The sequence below is a fragment of the Antechinus flavipes genome, chromosome 3 (assembly GCF_016432865.1).
Source record: "Antechinus flavipes isolate AdamAnt ecotype Samford, QLD, Australia chromosome 3, AdamAnt_v2, whole genome shotgun sequence".
Taxonomy (NCBI): Eukaryota; Metazoa; Chordata; class Mammalia; order Dasyuromorphia; family Dasyuridae; genus Antechinus; species Antechinus flavipes.
Window position 1 is genome coordinate 81,489,473 of NC_067400.1, and position 22,353 is coordinate 81,511,825.

The 22,353-nt window shown below is 34.1% G+C and overlaps 1 protein-coding gene across 1 annotated transcript in view; it reads right to left on the bottom strand.

Moving 5' to 3' along the window:
* Positions 1-21,585, bottom strand: part of CD28 (CD28 molecule) — a 38,944-nt gene extending 17,359 nt beyond the window's left edge. The window contains exon 1 of the mRNA XM_051983753.1: positions 21,425-21,585. Within this exon, the coding sequence (XP_051839713.1) occupies positions 21,425-21,479 (55 nt within the window). The 5' untranslated portion in view covers positions 21,480-21,585. The remainder of the gene's footprint in view (positions 1-21,424) is intronic.
* Between the last annotated feature and the right edge of the window lie 768 nt (positions 21,586-22,353).

A 22,353-nucleotide genomic window follows, 5' to 3' on the forward strand; every position in this document is an offset into this window, starting at 1 on the left:
TATGTATGCGTGTGTGTGTATATATGTATATATATGTTGTATTCTTGGCTTTGCTTACCACACTCTACATGATTTCATGCTTCTTTCCATGCTTCTTTATATTCATCCCACACATCATTTCTTATAGCACAGTAATATTCCATTACATTCATATACCACAATTCATTGAGCCATTCCCCCATTTATGAGCATCAATTTTATTTCCAATATTTAGCTATCACCAAAAAATGCTGCTATAAATATTTTGAAGTATATGAGGACTTTCTGCTAGCCAAATACTTTTTGAGGTATAATCCCAATAATGGAGTCTCTGGTTGAATTTCTTATGAGGAGATTCCTTAGTCTTTTCAGGGGTTTCATCACCATCAGCATCACGGAAACTTTTTAGATCATCCTTACAAAGCCAAGTTCTGGAAAGACCAGATCTTCATGCTTTTGAAGCTATTTATATTGCATCAACATAACCATTAAGCCCATTGATTTAAAAATGGCTAAATAAATTGTAATGAAATATCACTATGTCATAACAATTTATGCATGTAAAGAAAACAAGGAAAAATGGGAATAACTTTTTGAACTGATGCAAAGTAATGTAAGAATACCAGGAAAATTATGAACAAAATAACTCCAACAAGGTAAATAGAAAGAACAATAAACTGAATCTGAACCTTGTATTATAACAGAGATATTAAGTGACATAATGGCTAGAGTGCTGGACTTGGAGTCATGAATTCAAGAGTTCAAATCCTGTTTTATATATTTATTAGTTGTATAATGCTACAATGGACTCAATTTTTTTGTTATTAAAATGATGATAATAATAACATCTGCCTCAAGTTTGTTGTGAGGAACAAATGACATAATATAAATAAAATGCTTTGCAAACATTAAAGAATTATATAAGTACCAATTAATATTAATATCATCATTATTATTATTATTGATGGCCAATCTGAACCAAAGAAGAATTATGAGTATATCTCCCTCCATTCTTTGCAAAACTTGGGGGCAAGGAGTGAAATGTTATATATAATACTTACTGAATGTGTTGATTAGTTTTATTAGAATGCTTTCCCCCCCCCTTTTTTTTAGTTTCTTGTTTCAGGACATGAATATCGTGGTGGACAAAAGAGGAGCAACATATTAAGAAATCAAGGTTATATAAAAATAAAAAGTATCAATAAAAAATTAAGTTTTAAAAATTGAAATAGCAAATCAGTAAAACTTCTGAGTAAATTGGTATACAATCAAAGTGCTGGTTTTCTAATGTCTTAATTTACTCCTTAACCTACTAGGTTGTTATTGTTGTTTGTTTATTTGTTATATTAATTGATTAGTTATCATCATGTAAAAGAATTCTAAAAATTAGAAGAACTCCTAAGATAATATAGTTCGGGTTTTTAGAGGATCTGACACTCTGAAAGTAAGATCAAAAGGACTGTTTTAATGGTCTATAAATATACAGAAACATTTTGATCAAGTTAAGCTGATGTATTGGCTCAAAAGGTGCTATAATTAATTGGAACTAACTCTCCTAAAGGAGAGCCACAGTCATCTTAGGAAGCCAGTACAGAAGAGACTTAATTATTATAGATGAATCTTACAAAGCAATCCATAATTCCATAGGATCTGATAAAGAACACTTGCTCATCACAGGTTTTTATAAACATCAAAAAGCTTTATGAGTTTGACTTGGATTTCAAGAAAAAAAAAAAGGAAGCCTGTTTTGTTTTGTCATAATAGACTTTTTCTAACTACTTGCATGTGGAAAACGATGACTTTTTCCTTCCTATCTTTTTACCATTGAAAAACCAGGCAAAATCCAAACTTTTCTAAAAGCTATCTTAAACTCTGAAGATAAGCATTTGGGACCTATGTTGCTTGTGTTTCTTTGGAGGTGGTGAGATGGTATTTAGCTGGGATGACTGGACGTAGCTAAAATTTCAGTGTGTACTCATCTCTTTTGGTATAAATTCTGAACTTCTAAGCTTCAAACTCAGGTTTCTATAGTCTGACTTTTTCCTTACTTCTTCACATGTCCTCCTACTTCATCCAAAAATCTCTGTGTAACATAACACAAAAATAATAAGAGTGTTCCCAACTACAAGCTTCTATTTATACTACTCCTCCACAGGAAATACAGTCCTCTTTCATTTCTGTCAATCCAAATTTAATCCATTCATTCATCCAACAGGTATTTATCAAGCACAGTATGCATAAGGCACATTGCTAGACTCTAGGAATATAAAAATAAAAATGAGAGATCTTGCACTCAAAGTACTTACATTCTATCAGGGGAAAACACCTTGTATGAAATTAAACAAATATAAAATGAATTAAAAGTATTTTTATAGAAAAGAGAGCACTAACTACTTGGAGGATAAGAAATACTTTGTTAAGGAAGAGATACTTGAGCTGAGGCTTGAAGGAAATTAGAGATTCTCAGAGATGGAGGTGGAGAGTACATTCCAAGTATAAGAAACAACCAGTGCTGAAATATGAAGATGAGAGGTGTCATGTGATATACACAGCAAATAAGACAGTTTGGCTGAAGCAAAGAATGCATGATGGAGAATAACATAGAAGAATCTGGGAAAGACGAACCAGAGGCAGATTAGAGACATTTTCTTAGAGACATTAGGGAGATATTGGAACTTTTTTAGCATGCAAATAATATGATTAGGCCTACGCTTGAGAGAGAAGAAAATGAAGAGGAGAGACTAGTTAGGATGCTACAATACTAAGAAGTGATGGGGTGCTGAAGCAGCATGATGGCTATGTGATTGGCAAGGATGAGAATGAGAAAGAGAAAAGAAGACAGGGGGCAAGAAAGATAAAAGAGAGACAGAGAGAGACCTGATTATCAAAATAAAGAAGGAGGTGGTAAGAGAATATTTAGCTGTTCTTGATGAAATATGCCTAGTCCAGGTGAACTGTATATGCCCTTGAGTAATCAAAGCCAATAAATGTGATTGTTCCACCTATTCTCAGTGATATTTAAATGGGAGGTGTTATTATAAGACAGGAAAAGACTCAGTTTCCACTATTATTAAAAGGAAAAGGGAATAGAAAAGAGTGTGCAAACTGTATACCAGAATGATTGATTCCTATTCTTGAAAAATTCCAGAATAGATCATTCAAAAGAAGGTTGGTGAACAACTAAAAAAGGAAGTCATGATTAGAGAGAGTCTAAAACAGCTTCATAAGAAGTTTTACCAGATTAACCTCATTTCCTTTTCTTTTACAGGTATATAATAGGTGCTTAATAAATGTTTGTTATCCTCCTCCTCAAGATTAGAACAACCCAAAAGTACTTCCCCAAGAAGTAATCAGTTCTCCCTTTTTGGTTTTTAAGCAGAAACTATATCACATGTTGTATATGTAATACCCAAAACACTCTGCCTCTCATTGATTGGCCAACAATAAGTCCCAGGTCTATTGGGACCTATTGGGGTCCATGAGATCATTGTTTGGGCCCTAATTGACTCAGACTGAATGTAAATAGCACCCCATTAGATATATTTATATATACATATCTCAGACATCTTTTTTTTTTCTCATTATAGTCACCATAATTATTGTCTTCCATTGTTTGGGTTCTAATGGCTTTCAGTGAGTATAAATAGCAATGATTTTTGCTTTGGTCAGAAATCATGAAGGTCTTACCCTTTCAAATTGATTTTGTGGTGAGGGGGGAGGAATTGGGTTTTTTAATTACGTAAAAGAAGTCATTCTTTGCTCATTTCTTACCTAACCTTAATCACTGAATGGGCAAAAAGGTCAATGTCTCCTACTACAGTGGGGCCATCCTCTAGTAGTCCTGATCTATACCTAGCCACTGGACCAAGATGTCTTTGGAGAAGAAAATGAAACTGGTGTCTTTGCACAGCCCTCCCTTACTTCCCAATTCATTTGCAAGTCACAACTTCATTTTTCTTATGTCATGGCCTCTTTACTGTTTACACGTGAATCTTAGATTATTTAAAGTTCCAGATATTCATAATGCTTCAAATAAAACAGAATTTTTGGCTTTTTCATTCAATCAATTTCTCTCTATTTCCCCCCTTAATCCTGGAAATGGAAAGCATCATGTCTCAGACTAATATGCTAGTGTCAGACCTACCCTTCTCCTCTTTAATGTCTTCTCTGTCTGATTCATTCTTTCCCAGAAGCGAAGACAGAAGCAATTAAGCCTTTGTCTCTATCATACTAAATCAACTTATTACAAAGTGGAAAATTCAGTCAACCAACCAACTTTTAAAATCTAGTTGATGTCAAATGACTGGCTTTTAAATGGCATCTGAGGTATGCAGAGAGGAAGAGGCAACTTCAGATCTCTTTTCCTTCAAACTTCTGTTTGACTGCAAAAGGAAGAAAGATGAAAAGCTATTTATAGCTTCTTGCTAGATAGCTAATGGGAGCTTGGATATGTGCCACAAATAATCAGCAAATCCATAGTCCATCTTCAAGAAAACTGAGGATTGTCTATTCTCCCATGAAGAAATTGCTTACGTGAGAACATGATAATTCATTACTAATGGACTCATTTCTGTGCCTTCTAACAAATCCAATCATACTCATAAGGAGAATAAGACATCTCTTATGTGGTACAATTGAGGGGGATCAATGAAAGGGCTCCTACTCCTACCTAAAAAGTTAGCCCCCTCTCAAACTCAGTTGATGCATGAAATTCTTTTAAAGGGGGCCAACTGCCTTTATCTCTAGGGGACAAAGGTTTAAACTACAGATGTAGCTTAGAAAGGTATACATTGACTTAAATTGGTAAAATGGTGATATTGTACAATTCTCACAGGTCATTTAGTTCAAAACTTCTTAAATTGTGGGTTGCAGCCCCATATGGAGTCTCATAACTGAATGTGGGGATCATGAAATAATGATTTATTATCAGTAAATGTTTGATTTGTATACCTATTTTATATACTTATATACTCAGGGTCACATAAAAATTTCTTGGACAAAAAGGGATCATGAGTAGAAAAGGTCCAAGAAGTCCTGATCTAATCCAATCCCTTCATTTTATAAATGGACAATCTGAGGCTTAGAGAATTTAAATAAGTCTCTCAAAGCTATCAAGTAGAGGAATCAGAATTTGAACTCAAGTACAGTGAACTGATGTTCAGTACACTACTCTTTGTATCATGCGTAGAACAAATAGTTTTACAACTTACAAACCACTTTCACATACATAATTGCATTTCATTCTCATTACAACCTATGAGGTAGGCAAAAAAAAATGTTATTATCTTTGCTTTATAGGCAAGAAAACTGAAACCTAGGATAATGACTGGACATGCCTAAGATCACAGCACTAGTTAGTAGCAAGTAGACATAGTAATGAAATCCAAGTGTTCTGACTCCTAGTGCAGGATCTTTCTAAATCCAAGCGTTCTGCCTCCTAGTGCTAGCTTTTTCTAGGATATAACTATTTCAAGGTCACACTTATTGTAATTAACAACTAATTCCTTCCCAAAGATTTTATGGGAAGTACCTAAAGTAGGTACTTCCTAGTAGGAAAGAAGCACCTAAAAGTACAAAGAATGAAAGGATCCTCCAGAGAAACAAAAGAGAAAAGAGAGTCTAATGTTGGGGGTTGGGTTTTAATTCATTATTTTACCAAGCACCAGCTCTGCCTAGACTCAAAGAATCAGACTGTTTGAACTTGAAGAGACTTTAGAGCTAGCTCATTTAGCCTGCTCCCTGCTTTTACAAATAAGGAGGTACAAGGCAACAACGTGTCTGGTTCAAGAATACACGTTTGATTAATACAAGAGATAACAACTTTCTCCATTTTATTCTTTTACAATCTAGAGGAAATCATTTTAAATCACACCTGAACAAGAAAACTATTTCTAAATACAATTGTTTACAATGTGGTTTTGTATACTCAATGAGGTGAGTTCAGCTAGCATTCTTATTAGAAAAATCTGAGTTCCTTAAATTAGGGATTTTTCTTTAACTCAGTAGTTCAAATCTTGGCTCTACTACAGGATAAGGGAAAATGCATAGAAGATAAGCTGCAATTACAAATCTAGGGGACTGGAAGGATGGTGATATTTTCAATGGAATGGGTTTGGGGGATAAGACGATGACTTCTTTTTCAGGTATGTGGAGTATGAGATACTTCCCAGACATTTAGTAGCAAAGCCAGGATTTGAACTTACCCTCACAATGTATCTAATATTCTAGTTATTGTAACTTAACTAGTGTCCCCTTAACAATTCTATTGTAAAAGATAAATATTTGTTACTTTAAATAAAATCATCTACCAACATTATGATAAAGTATTAAGGGAGGAGGGACAAGTATAACTCAATCCAAGAGCAATATCCTAGGAAAATAGAAATAAGCATTTTGTCTTTGACCCTGGCTCCCCTCCCCATTTCAGATTTTCCACTATCCTCAATCCCCAGCTACCTATGCTATGCCCCATCACCTATTACTCTCAGCTAGCTATTATAATCTCTCCTAAAACATAAATTGGTTAAAAAAAAAAGAAAGAAAGCCTGTATGTTATCTTCCCAAGAATATTTACATATGAATAAGGAGTTGTTGAAAGCTGAAAAGCCTTCCAGGCTTGAACTACATTGAATTTAGTTGAATTCATACCTATTTATGATATTCAAGTACATATTTTATTGATAATAAATAAATAATGATTATTATAAATTTTAAAAGGCCTCAGTTCAATCAATAAATTACTGTTGACAAAACAAAAATAAGCAGATGTTTCATGAGCAAATTTATTATGTGATGTCACCTATTTATGGATATTGGCCTAAGTGTTGGGCTTGATTCCTCCTAATACACATAAACAGAAGTATTCCCATACAGGATAATTTGTATCCTTAATTCAAAAAAAAAAAAAATGCCCCCTCCCAACTATCATAAATAACTCAGAGGCTTAAACATTTCAAGAAATAAAAGATTCATTTCCACATTCCTTTTACCATCTGCTGCCCTGCTTCGTTTCAATTGCATGGCCCTGGTGATGGGTACCCCTTCCCTTTTCTGAGTCTTTTTGTGTGTTGTCTCCCCTTTTTTGCACTATAAGTTCCTTGAGAGCAGAAACTGACTTTCTTTTATTAATTGTATCCTTTGTATTTAGTACAAAGCCTGGCACATAGTAAATGTTCAATAAACATTTATTGGATTGGATTTATTAGACCTACCCAGCAAACACTGAGTTAGGAGATTTTAAAAAATTAATATTCAACCCTTAGCAACTCAGTTCCTAGCACAGTGGCCCCTGCATATAGTAGGTACTTAATAAATGTCTGTTTAATTCCAATAAACTTTCCAAATCAAAAAGTTATTCCTTGATATTTTATGACATCTATCCTAAATTCATTTATTCATTCAAAAAGTCTATAATGTGCAACTACTATAGGCAAGACAATTTGTTGAGAGATGCAAAAATATAAATGACACTATGCCTTTAAGAAATGCACAGGCTAATAGGGAAGACAAAATTGTTTGCATGAAAAAGTACAATGCAAAGCATTAATATAGTTGGTATCATAAGAATGATACATAGAAACATAGAAATTCAGAGGAAGAATGGATCTATCCTAACTAGAGTATTAGGGAAGGCTTTATGGAAGAAGGAGTATGAGATCTGAGGCTTAATAGGTAAATATCATGGAGGAGAGGCATTCTAAATGGAGAGAATACAAAATCATGAAGGGGAGAAAGTATAAAAAATTATTCAAGAATTGTAAGTTCTCTCATTTGGCTAGTTTGTAGGGGTCCTAAGGTTGGTTTCAGAATATAGAAAAAAAAAAAAAAAAACTGGAATGCTATCCAAAACATTCTGGACTTTATTTAATAAGGTATTCCAAAACAAAGAAGAAGAAAGAAAGAAAGAAAAGAAAGAAAGAAAGAAAGAAAGAAAGAAAGAAAGAAAGAAAGAAAGAAAAAGAAAAGAAGAAAGAAAGAAAGGGAAAGTAACATGAAAAGTGATACTTGGAGAAGGGATTGAGAGATGATATGCCACAACTGTAGGCAGGGAGACCAATTAGGAAGCTATTACAATAAACTAGTCATGAGACAATAGTAGCCTGATATAAGATGGGCATAATAGAAATGGAAAAGAAATAGTCACTGTGAGCAGCTTTGAGGAGGTGAAATCAAGAGGGCTTTGTGACTGAACGCATATGAATGAGGAGGTTGAGGGAGGATGTTAAAAATGTCAACAGAAAAGAAAGAAGCTTGAAGGAAGGATAAGTTTAGAGGGGAAGTGCAGTTATGAACATAGATCCTTGGAATTTTAGATGTCGAAGGCATCCATATTGGGTATGAGGTGCTGGCCAGACATTTGGGTATTCAATAGGCAATTGGAAGCTCAAGAAAAAGATTGGAGAGTGAAAAGTTGGTGAATGTGAAACACCACTGTTCTCATGACTTTAGATTTGTACTGATCAAATACAGTAGCATAATGCACCGGTATTGGCATTCTGACCAGTTGCACTTCATTCAAAACATAAAACAAATCAAAGCCAAGTGAAATATTAATATACTCAATTATACTTTAGGTCTCCTTACAGCCAGACAGGCAAAAAAGAGGGAAAATATGACAGAAATTATATGATATATTGAAATATACTTCCTACTGTGAATAAGTCATTTAACTTTCTTGGCCTCAGTTTCCATATCTATAAAGGGGTGGCACTAAGTGCACTTCTTTTCACCTCCAGGATTGTGATCAAATGATCCTATGAAATAGCTCCCAAAGAACCCCTCCTAACAAATAAATTCTGTTCTGATATAGACTATTTATATTCTGAAGAGTGAGCTCACAAGACCTAAACTCCACCTCACACACATATATAAAATTTCTAATTACAATTCATATTTTTCTGAGCCCTATTGTATGTTTTGATAAAACATTTTTTAACATAATACTCATGGCTTTTGATTTACTATAATTAAGTCCTGCAAATTGACCTGGTGTGGTCTGTTTTCTCAACTATAAAGCAGAGGATTTTTTTTCTCATGCAACAATTTTGCCTTCAGGTCAACCATAATAAGCTCCCTCAACTACCTTTTTCTCTGTGTATCTGTCTCAACAACTCTTCCTTTCTCCTTCCATAAATCTCAAAGAAAGAATTATTTCTTTTCTCTAATGTTAATCCCTTCCATTAGTGCCCCCCTCAATTACTCTCTCCTTTTTGAAACTTTCCTCTCTTGACTTTGGTGAAAATACTCTATAATTATTCTCCTCTTCCAATTCCATCATATCTTTTCTGTTTCCTCCACTGAATTCTTCTCCTCAACCCCTCTCCAGATTATAGCTGCTTCTTAAAGTTCAGACTTCAGACCAGGATTACGTCTTCATATTCTCCCAGGTTTTTAAACTGATCACCTCTACATAAATGGCTTCCCAATCTACTATTAGAGCTAGGACCCCCAGGTCTGGATATCTACCTGCCAACATTTCCAATTGGATATTTTTTCATCTCTTCAGATTTTATAGCTTTCTACCATATTCATCAATTGCTCCTTCAATCACCACCCCTCAATAATTTCACCTACTGAAAATCTGATCATCTTTGATGCCTCCTTCTCCTTACCCCTCAAGTCCTATTATATCTGTCTTTGCAACATCCCTCAGAACCATCCCTTTTCATTTCCATGTCTACAGTCTTAGCCCTAATCAACTAGAGATCCACCCCTTTTCATATCCATGTCTATAGTCTTAGCCCTAACAACCAGAGATCCACCTCTTTTCATATCCATGTCTATAGTCTTAGCCCTAACTAACTAGAAATCCACTCCTTTTCATTCCCATGTCTACTATTTTAGTCCTAACCAACTAGAGATCCACCCCTTTTCATTCCCATGTCTACTATTTTAGCCCTAACCAACCAGAGATCCACCCCTTTTCATTCCCATGTCTACTATTTTAGTTCTAACCAACCAGAGATCCAGCCCTTTACATTCCCATGTCTACTATTTTAGTCCTAACCAACTAGAGATCCACCCCTTTTCATTCCTATGTTTACAATCTTAGCCCTAACCAACTAGAAATCCTTTCCTTTTCATTCATATAACTACCATCTTAGTTCTAATCAACTAGAGACAATAGCAGAAACACTGAAGAGCTAAGGATAAGAAGAGCTAGATCTGAGTTCTAGCATCCACTCTTCCTGTGACTATGATAAAGTCATTTAATGTTTTTCAATCTAACTTTCCTCATCTATAAAGATAATATTTGAGCTAAATGATTCAAAGAATTATTATAAAGAAAGCCCTTAATGAACCTTAAAGCACCATATACTTATTACTATTTCACATCTGAATTTCTATATTAGCTGATTGGTATCCCTTCCCATGAGTTCATTCTATATATTGCCACAATTAATTTTCCAAAAGAACAAGTTTCAATATATCACATTTATGTTCAAAAACTTACAGTGAATTTCCATTGCTTACAGAATAAAGTCTGACCTTGTCAGATCAATATCCAAGGCTTTCCATCATTAGAACTTACACTCTATAATCAGCCTTATTTCCAAATACTCACAAACATAAACTTACCATTCCAAAACACCTCATTCTGTAATCCAGCTAGTCTGACTTCTCCCTACATCAATAGTACATTGGTCTCATTGTCCCTCTCAATCTTGGGCTCATGCTAATTCTAGACATCCTTCCTTGAGGATTCTATGTCAAGATTCATGTTGTCTAAGCACATCCAAACCAGAACATCTTGATTCATGTTTATCTATCCTTTCTTTAAACTGGCTTGGCATTTATATTCTAAACCACTGACTTTGGCACTCAATCATATGGGATTCCTTGTAATATTATTCTAGCATCTAAATGGTGCAATGGATCAGGTTCAGACCTAGAATCCAAAAGACTCTTCTTTTGGGATTTAAATCTAGCCTCAGATACTTACTAGCTGTGTAATCCTGGGCAGGTCACTCAACCCTATTTACCTCAGTTTCCTCAACTGTAAAATGCTCTGGAGAAGGAAATGGCAAACCCCTCCAGCATCTTTGCCAAGAAAACATTTCAGCTATTACTTAACTGCAAGTATGCTCTGTATCAACAAAATTGTAAAACCTTTGAGGGAAGCAACTATTATTTTGAGACAACTTAGCATTGCAAATAGAACTCTAGACTCAAAGTTAGGATCTGGTTTAGTCCTAGGTTTTGATTCTTACCAGGTTTGTGTCTATGAGTGAGTATTCAGCATCCCTAAACCTCAGTTTTCTCCTCTGCAAAATGGAATAGTAAAACATATAAGTACTTCACAAATGTTGTGAATCTCAAATGGGATTATTTATAAACAATATTACTATTTTACATGTTCTATTTTCTGTATACTTTTCATAGCATTTAACAATGTGCTGGGCAAATAATAATATTACTATTGCATATAATAATAACTAATATTTATATAGTGCCAAATTTATACTGTGCAAATAATTTTACAATTACTATCTCATTTGATCTTCACAGCAGTTCTGAGAAATAGATACTATTATAATCCCCATTTTACAGATGAGGAAATTGAGGCAAAGAAAGATTTCTTTGTTTGTTTGCTTGTTTTAAGTTATTTACCTAAGGTCACACAGCTATAGCCAAATTTTAACTTAGGTCTTCTTGACTCCAAACCCAGCACTTTATCCACTGTACCATCTAACAAGTAGCTTCGCTGTATGAAATACTTTGTTAAATGAAATATTTTTTTGAAGAAGTGAAACAAGTAATAAGCTGTGCAAATAAATCCATTTGGAGTTCAGAAACAGAGAAATGCTAAATGCTAGGGAAAATGAGCAGGCCTTAATAGAAGTGGTCACTAAGAGGGAACAAGAATTTATGAAGAAGATCTATTTCATTTCCTTTTTTCCAACATTATTAGGTTAATAGATAGGGGAAATGTCCTAGATATTGTAAGCCTGGATTTTAGCAAAGCCTTTGACAATATGTGCCATATACTTGTGGAAGGGTAGCATATTAAGACTTCCATAGGATTATAGATTTAGAGCTGAAAATCACTTTGAAAGTCATTGAGTCCAACATTTTCATTTTACGGATAGGCAACCTGAGGTAAAGAGAAATGAAGGTTCTTGCCCAGGGTCACACAATTATTAAATCTGTGAGACAGGCCTTGAACTCAGGGCTTCCAAATCTAGCACTCTACCCACTGAACCATCCAGCTTGGCCCTTCTCCTTGTTAGTTTCTTTTTAAAATTACCTTTTATCTATTTATTTGTATATATGTCATATCAATAAAATGTAAGCTCTCTGAAGGTAGGAATAGTTCCTTTTAATCTTTATAATTCCAGTAGTTAGGACAATGCCTAAAGCATAGGGACTTGATAAATAGTTGTATTGTTCTTGTCAAGTTGAAAAAGATGGGAAAATGTTTACTGGATAATAATTTGGATTCAGAAGTCGTTTAATGAATAAACTTAAAGACTGGTGATTAATAGATCAATGTCACGAAAGAGAATCCTCTAATGAAATTGTACCAGAAGTTCTGCTCTCATCTACATTCTATTCAATGTTTTATCAATTTTTTTACAGAGTTTGAGGAAATTGATGAAATGCTTTAAAAGTTTGCTAATGACACAAAGCTAAGATATTAAATGACAGAAACAGGATCCAAAGAACTTTGAACAGGCTAAAAGGATGAGCTGAATCTATTAACTTTTCAATTTTAAGTGTTAATTACTTCATTCATGTTAACAAAAAATCAACCTCATGAGCACAGGATGGAAGAGAAGTGACAAAATATTGTTTGTGGGTTTTTTAAATGTTGCTGGGAGGAGTTTTTAGTAGATTGTAAATTCAGTATGAGTCAATAATGTGACATGGCATCCAAATAGGTGTGATCATAAGGTGAATAACAAGAACATCATGTCCAGAATAAGGAAGGCCTGCTGCATTTTTCCACAACTTAGAAAGTTGTTTTCATTTCTGAGTGCCATGTATTAAGAAGGACTTAACAAATGTAGGAGATCCAGAAAAGGGTAAATAAGATGGTTAAGAGACATGACACCAAAGAAGGATAAATTAAAGAATAAAAAATGTCTTCCCTGGAAAAGTTGTTCAGGCTTAAAAGTCACATAATTATCTTTAAATATCTGAAGGGTTATCATGGGATGACCAGCTGTATTTGCCTCTGATGCAGAACTTGGCTCAGTGAGTAAAAGAGGCAGAAAGATAGATTTTGGCTCAATATGATAATAATAATAATAAATTCCTGACAATTAGAGCTGTTCATACATACCTGTCTTGGGTGAGAGGTCTTCAAGGAGAAGCTGAATCATTTTCAGGAACTTTATAACATTTTATAACAAGAATCCTTGTACTAGAGGACCTCTGAATCCTAAATGCTAGATCCTAGATCAGATCTTAGATTCTATAATCCTATGCCAAAGGTTCTTTATCCAGGGTCCAAGAATTTGTTTTATTTGACAGCTGTATTTCAATATAATTGGCTCCTTTTCTAATCCTATGCATGTAATTTTATGCATTTAAATCTGAAAAGATTCCATATTCTTCATCAAAGGTTTGTTTCTCAAAAACATGCTAAGAACCCTGGTCTCTACTGAGCTTTAAAAGATATATAGGATTTGGATAAGTAGAAATGAAAGGAAAGGGAATGAAAAAGGAAGAGCAATGCTTTTTAAAAAATGATCATAGTCCAATTATGGGAGAGATTAAGGACTGGCTTGCCTAGAGCAGAAGGATTTTGTAGTGGGGGAAAAGAGCTATCATTAGATGGGTAAGAGGAGTTCAGTCATTAGGAGCAAGGGATTACAGAAAATCATTACAACATTAACATTTTATGGCAACATCTTCTGGAAAATATTGAAATTACTTCCTTATTGCTAGAATCATGGAAGTGTAGTACTGAACATATGCCCCAAAGAGGTCAATGACAGAAATATCCCATAACTATGCACAGCAAAATTTTTTTATATTAACAAAAAGCTAGAAACAAAATGGTTGCCCATCATTGGGGAATGGCTTAGAAAAAACAATGGAATCTTATTGAACTATAAAAATGACCAAAAAATAGGACAAACATAGGAAGACTTGTGCAAAATGTGCAGAGTAACAAAAATGGAACCTAGAAAACAATATAATGATTATGACTGGGTAAATTAAAACAATACTGAAAGGAAGATAAACTCAGAGTAATTTCCATGAGTGACATTTGTTGCACAGAATCCATGGGTAAAGAGATTAGAGACTATAAGTGAGAAATGCAGCATGCATTTTCAGGTTTGGATTATTATGTTGCATTGCTTTTCTTTGTTGGAGATAGAGAAGGAAGGGAGGGCAGAATATATCAGAAAATTTCTGAGACATGAAAACGGCAATAATAAAAAATCATGGCAAAACACTAAAATAAAATAAAATTAGGGAGTTATATTAGATGATCTCTAGGGTCCTTTTCAGCCCTAAAACTCTATGATTCTTTGGTCCTAAAATAAATATTTCTAAAATTGTACAGTATTTTCTTCTCCTCTTTTTCTTCCTCTTCTATTTTCTTTTTGGTCTTTTTTATGTCTTCTTTGTCCTTATTTTTCTTCTTTTCCCTTCTTCTCCTTATTCTTATAGGTCTTCTTCTTTATCTTCTATTTCTTCTTTGTCTTCATTTTCTCCTTGTTCCAATAAATGAGAAAACCACAAGGGAATTTCTTTGAGGAACTTGGCACCTTGTATACCCCAATACCCTTCACAATCCCTTCTAAGTCTTAATCTTAAACACATGAACTGAGCCCAGAACCTTGAGGAGAAGACTTACAATAAGGAAAGCAATGAAGTAAAGCGACACTAAAAGTCAGGAGATCCTCTTGGTCCAATAGCAATCTTTCATATCTTATGCTAACTTTGGATTTGGACAAAGTAAGGAGTGATGGAATCTTTGTAGGAATGACAGTGGCTTGCTCTACTACCTCTCTTTCCTCTTATATTGTGTGGAGTCAGGTACTCAGGATAGATGTCAAAGACATTTTTATCTCCTCTCTGCCTAAAATTTTGAAATTTTAGGGTTAGATTAAATATCTTTGCTCTTCACTAACAACATTGAAGTAAGAAAGAAAATTTTCATCTCACTCAGAATTGTTAAATTCAATCACAATGTGTTCTTTCACTTAATCAATGTGGCAGGTATGATCTAACAATGAAAACAAAATTATTCTACCTTCTGAAACAAAGGAAAACATTACTCATGCATCTAAAGAGCTATATGAGTGAATCTACATCATAGTTAGGCAGTGGTTCATAAAGGAAATTCAATTCCTGTAATTATGCTAACCTTGCATACTGAACCAGCTATGTCTGAATATACCCCCTACACTAGCTACTGATACCATCAGTACACTAGAAGATGTTGTCCAAGTAAGCAGTATAACTCCCAGTGAAGTCAGTGCTCAAGAGAGACTACCTGTTTGTTCTACTATCATGAATAGATCCCAGGCAATGACAAACAGTAAGTGGGTGGTTCTTGACAAAGCCTATATCAAGAAGCCATCAACACTACTTCCCGGTAAGCTCATGAACCTGGGATGACGATCAAGATGATGATAACATGATAACGAGGGTAATGAAATAGAAAAAATTATAATGGAAAGAGAGGGGGAGGGAGGGAAGAATAGAGAGAGGAAGAAAAAGGAAAGAAGGAAGGAAGGAAGGAAGGAAGGAAGGAAGGAAGGAAGGAAGGAAGGAAGGAAGGAAGGAAGGAAGGAAGGAAGGAAGGAAGGAAGGAAGGAGGAGGGAGGAAGGAAGGAGGAAGGAAGGAAGGAAGGAAGAAGGAAGGAAGGAAGGAAGGAAGGAAGGAAGGAAGGAAGGAAGGATGGAAGGAAGAAAGAAAGATAACTACCACTACCATATAGCTGAGCAAAGAAAAAGAAAATATATCAATTCCCATGATACAATATGTGAATCCAAGTAAGAAGCATAAGTGAACTAAGCTATTGAATATCAAGGCCAAAGAAATCAAATCTAAAGTTATAAAAGCAGAATCAATCTAGTTATCCCTACACAATTTTATTATACCCAACTTCTGATCTAGTATCTTGAGTACTCATAACTTCAGGAAGGAGCAAAAGAGAACCTGCTCTTCCCAGACAGTCTATCTACAGAGGGATTCAATTACATTTTCCCTAGATCCAGATACAATTGTCCTACAGAATATCTGGGATGGAAAATGGAGAAGATTCATAGAATACCATGTTATATGACTTATTAAGATACCAGATGAAGATCAGAGAAAAGATTAATGGTGAACTGACACATTAAAGAGGAAGCATGATATTATAGAAAACACTGAATTTGAAATCAGGTGCCTGGGGTCATGTCCTATCTCTGTCAATTATTGGGAGGGAAAAGAAAAACTCCAAAATCCTATAATTCTGTGTTCCTAGAATGAAAGCCAGGGTTTTGCACAAGTATCCATGCAATATTGAAAGACTTAGAAGAAGGCTGCCAAGACATGGAATAGATCATCTGTGGAGCACTTAGGAAGAGAGTTAAGGATAAGTAGTAGCCATGATTGGATCACAGTCTAGACTGGTAAGGCTGAGCCTTCATATCATTGAGATCCCAGATCCTTCAAAGCATCAAAGTATTACAGCAGACATTAAACTAATTAGTCATCAATCTTTTTCAATACTAGGAGAGGAGTATGTATCTTAAATACCAAGCCAAAGAGGTGACTCTCTAAAAGAATGCCAAGGACAAGAAAATTCTCCAAACTAAAATTAAGAAGTTGGAAGATGAAGAGAATATTGAATATATTTTTCTTAAATCCAGACATGTGTAGAAATTGGTACATGGGTGCCATATCCTTCTTTAAGAATAATAGCAACCCCTGGGCATAAACATTGCCAACTAAGTTTGTTCAGTTTGTTTTAGTTCTTAGGAAGACTAAAATGGATTATTTAAGTCTTTTAATAACTTGATGTCTCTTTTCTATCAAATCAATAACTCTTATTTTATTCAGACATGTTGGAGATGATAGCCCTAAAGTGGAATTTTTCTAAGGAATGTTAATTACAAAAAATTCCTTTCAGTAAACTGATATCACAATTGTTTTTCCCACTTTTGAGCATTCATAAGTCACATTAAGAAGGGATAACCATGTCTCCAATAGACAACATGTCATAGTAGATAGAAGACCAGCCTTAGGGTCAGTGAAATTCATATTCTAGTACTATCTGATTCACATTAATTCTGTTGCTATGGGTAAACTACTCAATGTGTTCAGCTGTATCTCCAATCTATGTTAATAGATGGAATTTCAAAACTAGGAGGTCACTAAACCATTGAAATTACAGGCTCCCATGTATTTATAGTCATATATAAAGTAACTTGATCTAAACATACAACAACAACAACAACAACAAAAAAAAAAAAAAAAAAATCCAGCAAGATAAATCTCAGTTACAGCTTCATGATTAGAATAGTTTTGTGCCCATGAAACCAACCAGAAATATTAAAAAAGGAAAGTTTCCTGTTAGTATACCAGTGAATAGATCAAGGGTGAGGTACTAGGGAATTTTTTTCCACATAAAATGTCACAGAAATTGAAGTCAGATTATAAATTCCTGCCTATTCTGATGCTTATTTCATAATAAATAGTTCTTTCCATAGTGTTGATATTAATTTCATAATTATGTTTTTAAAATTATTGTTTTAATAGGAAATTGTTTTATAGCATTATGGTGTAAAAAAATTGAATTTCTTTGACAGTATTTATAAAATGGCAAAAATACCTGGCTAATTCTCTTAATTCAATAAAAAATTCAATGGTGAAAAAAAATAACTAAAATAACATCTCATTCAGACAAAACAGCCTCTTGATGCATTTCTCATTTTTCACTTTAACCTTCTGGCATCATAGCTTCATAGCCACAGATTGGTCTGTATCAAATGAATTAGTTCTACGTAGAGACCACTATTGACTACAAAGGGGCCATTTCTCAGTAACAAAGGAAAAAGAAAAGCCTTTAAATCAACTTGTTTCCCGTTGTTGTTTTTTTTTTTTTTAAGGTTAAATGAAGATAATTTTCCAATGTACCTTTTAAAAAAGAGAGAATCATTTAGAGTAATATGGATTCATGGAGAAAACAATGTCATCCTGATTGCTTATTTGTTAAAGTTTGGAAAGAAAGTAAACAATTGGAGGAAGAAAAAAACAAGCACTATTTTCATTGCTTTATAAGCTAGACAATTGCAATACTGTAATATAGCTAATAATGGCCTCAGAGTACAGTCTTGTAGCTTTACCACACATTATGTAAAGACTCCTATAACCAATCACATATATCTTTATGAATCTGCTGACTTGATACTTTGCTAAGTGTTAGTTCTCATGTACCATCTGACAAAAATCTTCTCTGGTAGCTTCCCAGTAGACAAGTGAAATAATCACCTGTCTCTAGTTGGTTCATAATTTTAGCAACAGAACAATTTGTGAGGAGGAAGTACAGAACTGGAATTAAGCCAATCTTTCTTTGCTAGGGAATACAAGTTCTTTCATAGGATCTCAAGAAAAATGAAGAATTATAGGGATTGTGAATAAATCTTCCCATGATGCTTTAAAGACTTTAATTCAAGCTGTGATCTAAAATGTTGGTGATAAAGGTGATAATTCTGTTAATAACAATGACCATGACAAGCACAACTCAACGGGTACTAGGGAGGCATGTGATGGGAGAAAGTAAGTTTCATTATATTACAAAAAAGAAACTATTAAAAAGAACCAGAATAAAGCAAGCCATTCATCAAAAAAAAAAAAAAAAAAAAAAAAGTCTGGTCAAAAAAAAAGGATCGGTCACATGGCAAGAGTGAGGGACAAACAATGTACAGCCTATGTGCTTTACTAATGTTCTTGCAATTTTAAGAGAAAGTAGTCTCCCAGAGTATTGTATGGCCCCTTTATAGCAAACTGATAGAATTTAGACAAGTCACATAGGATGGGCAGATATGAACATGTTTGCCATCTGATTCATTGAAAGACATGTTAACATTAATGACTTCATAGATAAATTTAAACTTTTGAGTAAATTAATAACTTATATTAACATAGCACTATAAGGTTTGTAAAATATCATATATATGATGAATATATAAGAAAATATTACTCCTACAGAAATGGTCATTTCTCTTGCTGCAAATTGTATTTAGTTGATATGCATTGGTGGTATAGCTATTTCTGATGGTCCTAGGGAGTAAATAAAGTCAGTTAAATCTTGTTTGACATAGACACAGAGAATGTCTTCATAAATCTATTTATAGAAGGTTGAGAAAAGAGAGCACCTGGTGATTGGCAAGAGGCTTTGAACCTCTGGATTAGGATGAATTTGGCATATAATATATATTTACTGATTAATATAGCTTGTTCTCTTATTCTTTACATTTCTGAGGTCGCTTGTTCTTGCATTGTTTGACGGCCAAATTACAACACTATATAAATATGGGTTATCACTCAATATTAAACAGTCATTCAATCACTAACATTTACTTTTTAATTTTTAAGAGGATCCAGTCAATATTTGGGAAAAATACAAATTTCAGGAGACTTTCACTGCCCTAAGGAAGGAAACAAAAATTTGTGGCACAAATACTAACTTAACTGTCAGTAATGTAAACTTTTAAAAGGAATAATAGCAACTAGCACATATTTATATAGTGCTTTAAGAAACGTTATTCACTCCACATGTATTGTCTCACTTGATGTTCACAACAACCTAATAAAGTAGACACAATTATGCCCATTCCCCATATATGTCCTCATTGAGGCTCAGAGATATTAATTAATATTAATTTATCAAGTTATGTAACTAAGTATCAGAGATCAGATTCTAATTCAGTTCTTCCCAAACTCTAAATCATGGGTTCTAGACACTATCCAACACTAGCAGCCATGAGAAAATGGACTCTTAAATTCAAATTTTTTTCTAATATTTTCTGACAGCTATCTTTTTAAGCAGTATTTCTAATATTTAAATTATGTCTAAGAATCAATTTGAAACATTTTGAAAATAGGGTAAAATTTCTTTTCCAATCCTTCACCATTCTTTATTTTCTAAGAAAGAAAATTCCTCTAAGAAGAAACTTGATTCGGGACACTAGAATTTTACAGCTGTTACTAGAACAATTGAAAAGAGGATTGATCATTGTGAAGTCTTCATTAGCAATTTAAGATTCCCAAAAAAATGAGTTGGGTGCTTTCTGATGCTATCTACTCTGGCAAAATGGGTTTTAGAGAGACTTTTTTTAGTTTGGGCTTTTGCTGGTTTCAGCAGGGACTTTCCACATGGTCCCAGTCTGCAGGATTAGGCCCATCCCCAAACATTTTTAATAATACATGCAATTTTTGTACATAACTCATTATGCATCAAAAAGTGGTCATGTCTAAAAATTCAAATATTAGAATTTGACCTATGCTTGGGACAGAAATTCAAAACCCACTATTAACTCAAAGAATTGCTATTTGAAGAAAAAAATGAAGTCAGGTCTCCGCAAAGCAAATAAGTGGGTGAAGGTAACAGGAGAGGAGATGGAAGAAAGATTTATATATTGCTTATTCTGTGTCAGGAATTGTGCTAAGAGCTTTTTACAAATATTATCTCATTTGATATGTGTATTTTTTAAAAAGAAGCTACTCTTTTTTTTTTACATTTTACATTTACATTCATGTTTAACTTCCCAAAAAGTAATTATACTTTAAGCCCATATTAAATCAGTCCAATTATTGCATAAAGTAAAAAAGGGAAGGGAAGGGGAATAAGCATTTATTAAGTGCCTTCTATGTGTCTACTTTGACAATGGGGGACAGAACCAACTGCTAAATTCAAGGGCTTTGTGAAACATTATTTGTCTCATATCTGAATCCATAAAATTATGCTATGATCTAGTAGGATTCTACTGTATTTTCAATAAGCTATTAGAGAAAAAACAATATCATTGAGAAATTTTAGTTGAAGAAAATTATTTTGGGACAGCAATAAAAGGAGGCAAGTAGTTGGGGCAGGAAAAAGTTTAAATTGAAAGCATTTACACTGATATCAGATAATTTCATCATGTGGGGAATTTGTTTTAGCATTAATGCAATTATGATACATTCTATCTTGTAGCACTTTGCTTGAGTAAACTTTAATTCGTAATCTCATGGAGGGAAGGAAAATGGAAATCCTACTACAAGTTAAGTAAATTTTCTTTTAAAATAAAATAAAATAAAATCAACTGGGAAAGTTATGACAAGAATATTTTAGTCAAATATCACATAGTCCAAGGAACTGGAAACTTTTTTCAACAATGTCTAATCAGGGTTGGCTAATCAAGTTTCCTAAGACTGAAACACAGTAGAAATCAAACTTTGTAACAAATCATGCAAAGAAAAATCCATAGGATTCAAATCAAAATGCTTTACCTGTTAGTTGAACCAAAGGGAAGAAGCTGAGGATGAGGAGCACCCTGAGGATCATGGTAGCGTTGAGCCGAAATCCGTGGCCTCCTCTTCTTACAAAGAGATGGGAGGAAGGCCAGTGAGCTGAACAAAGCAACCTGGTGAAACCTTACTGGCTCTATCATTCACATTCTCTACGCTTGTTTCCTCAGAGTACATAATATAAAAAAGAACTCAACCACAGGCAGATGTAGTAATACCTCAAACAGGAAGCTGTATTATTTTGATGACTTTAGCTTTTTTTTTTTTTTTCTATTACCTTTAAAAAGAACAACAGCCATCACTGGAGAAAGATTTCTATGTGTCCTTAAAGTGATTTCTTTGCAAGAATCATGAAAAGGGAGGGGCTCGACTTCCAAAACAAAGTCAGGGGTAGACACAGAAGAATCTGCTAGAACAAGTATTCTTGAGGATTCTAACATCATGGGCTCTCTAGGGATAAGAATCCTTGTACTAGAAGAAGAAGAAAGTAGTTGTTAAAAGCAAGGGAAGACAACCTAGAAAGGGCAATCAGAGTGTTTGATAGTAGAGACTATTCTAAGGAAGGTACTGTGGTGCTGGAATATAAAGACAAAAGCTAATTCCATAAAGAAACACATTCAACGGCAAGTAGAAAATATGTAGGTAAGTTACCCAAAACCAGGGTAATTAAATAAAATATATGAGGATAAAAAGGGATAAAAATGGGTCCTATGCAGAAAAGTTAAAGGGCACAGAGAAGAAAAAGCTAAAAAACAAATTGATGGACAGGATTAGTTTGGATGTGATCTTTGAGTTTCGCCACAATGACTATTTTAGTAATGTGGTCAAGCTCAGAATGAGGGAGGTACAGCTGGTAGTGATGTAGCTTTCAACTTTCTAAGTGGAAGGACTGACTGGAAGAATATAACCAA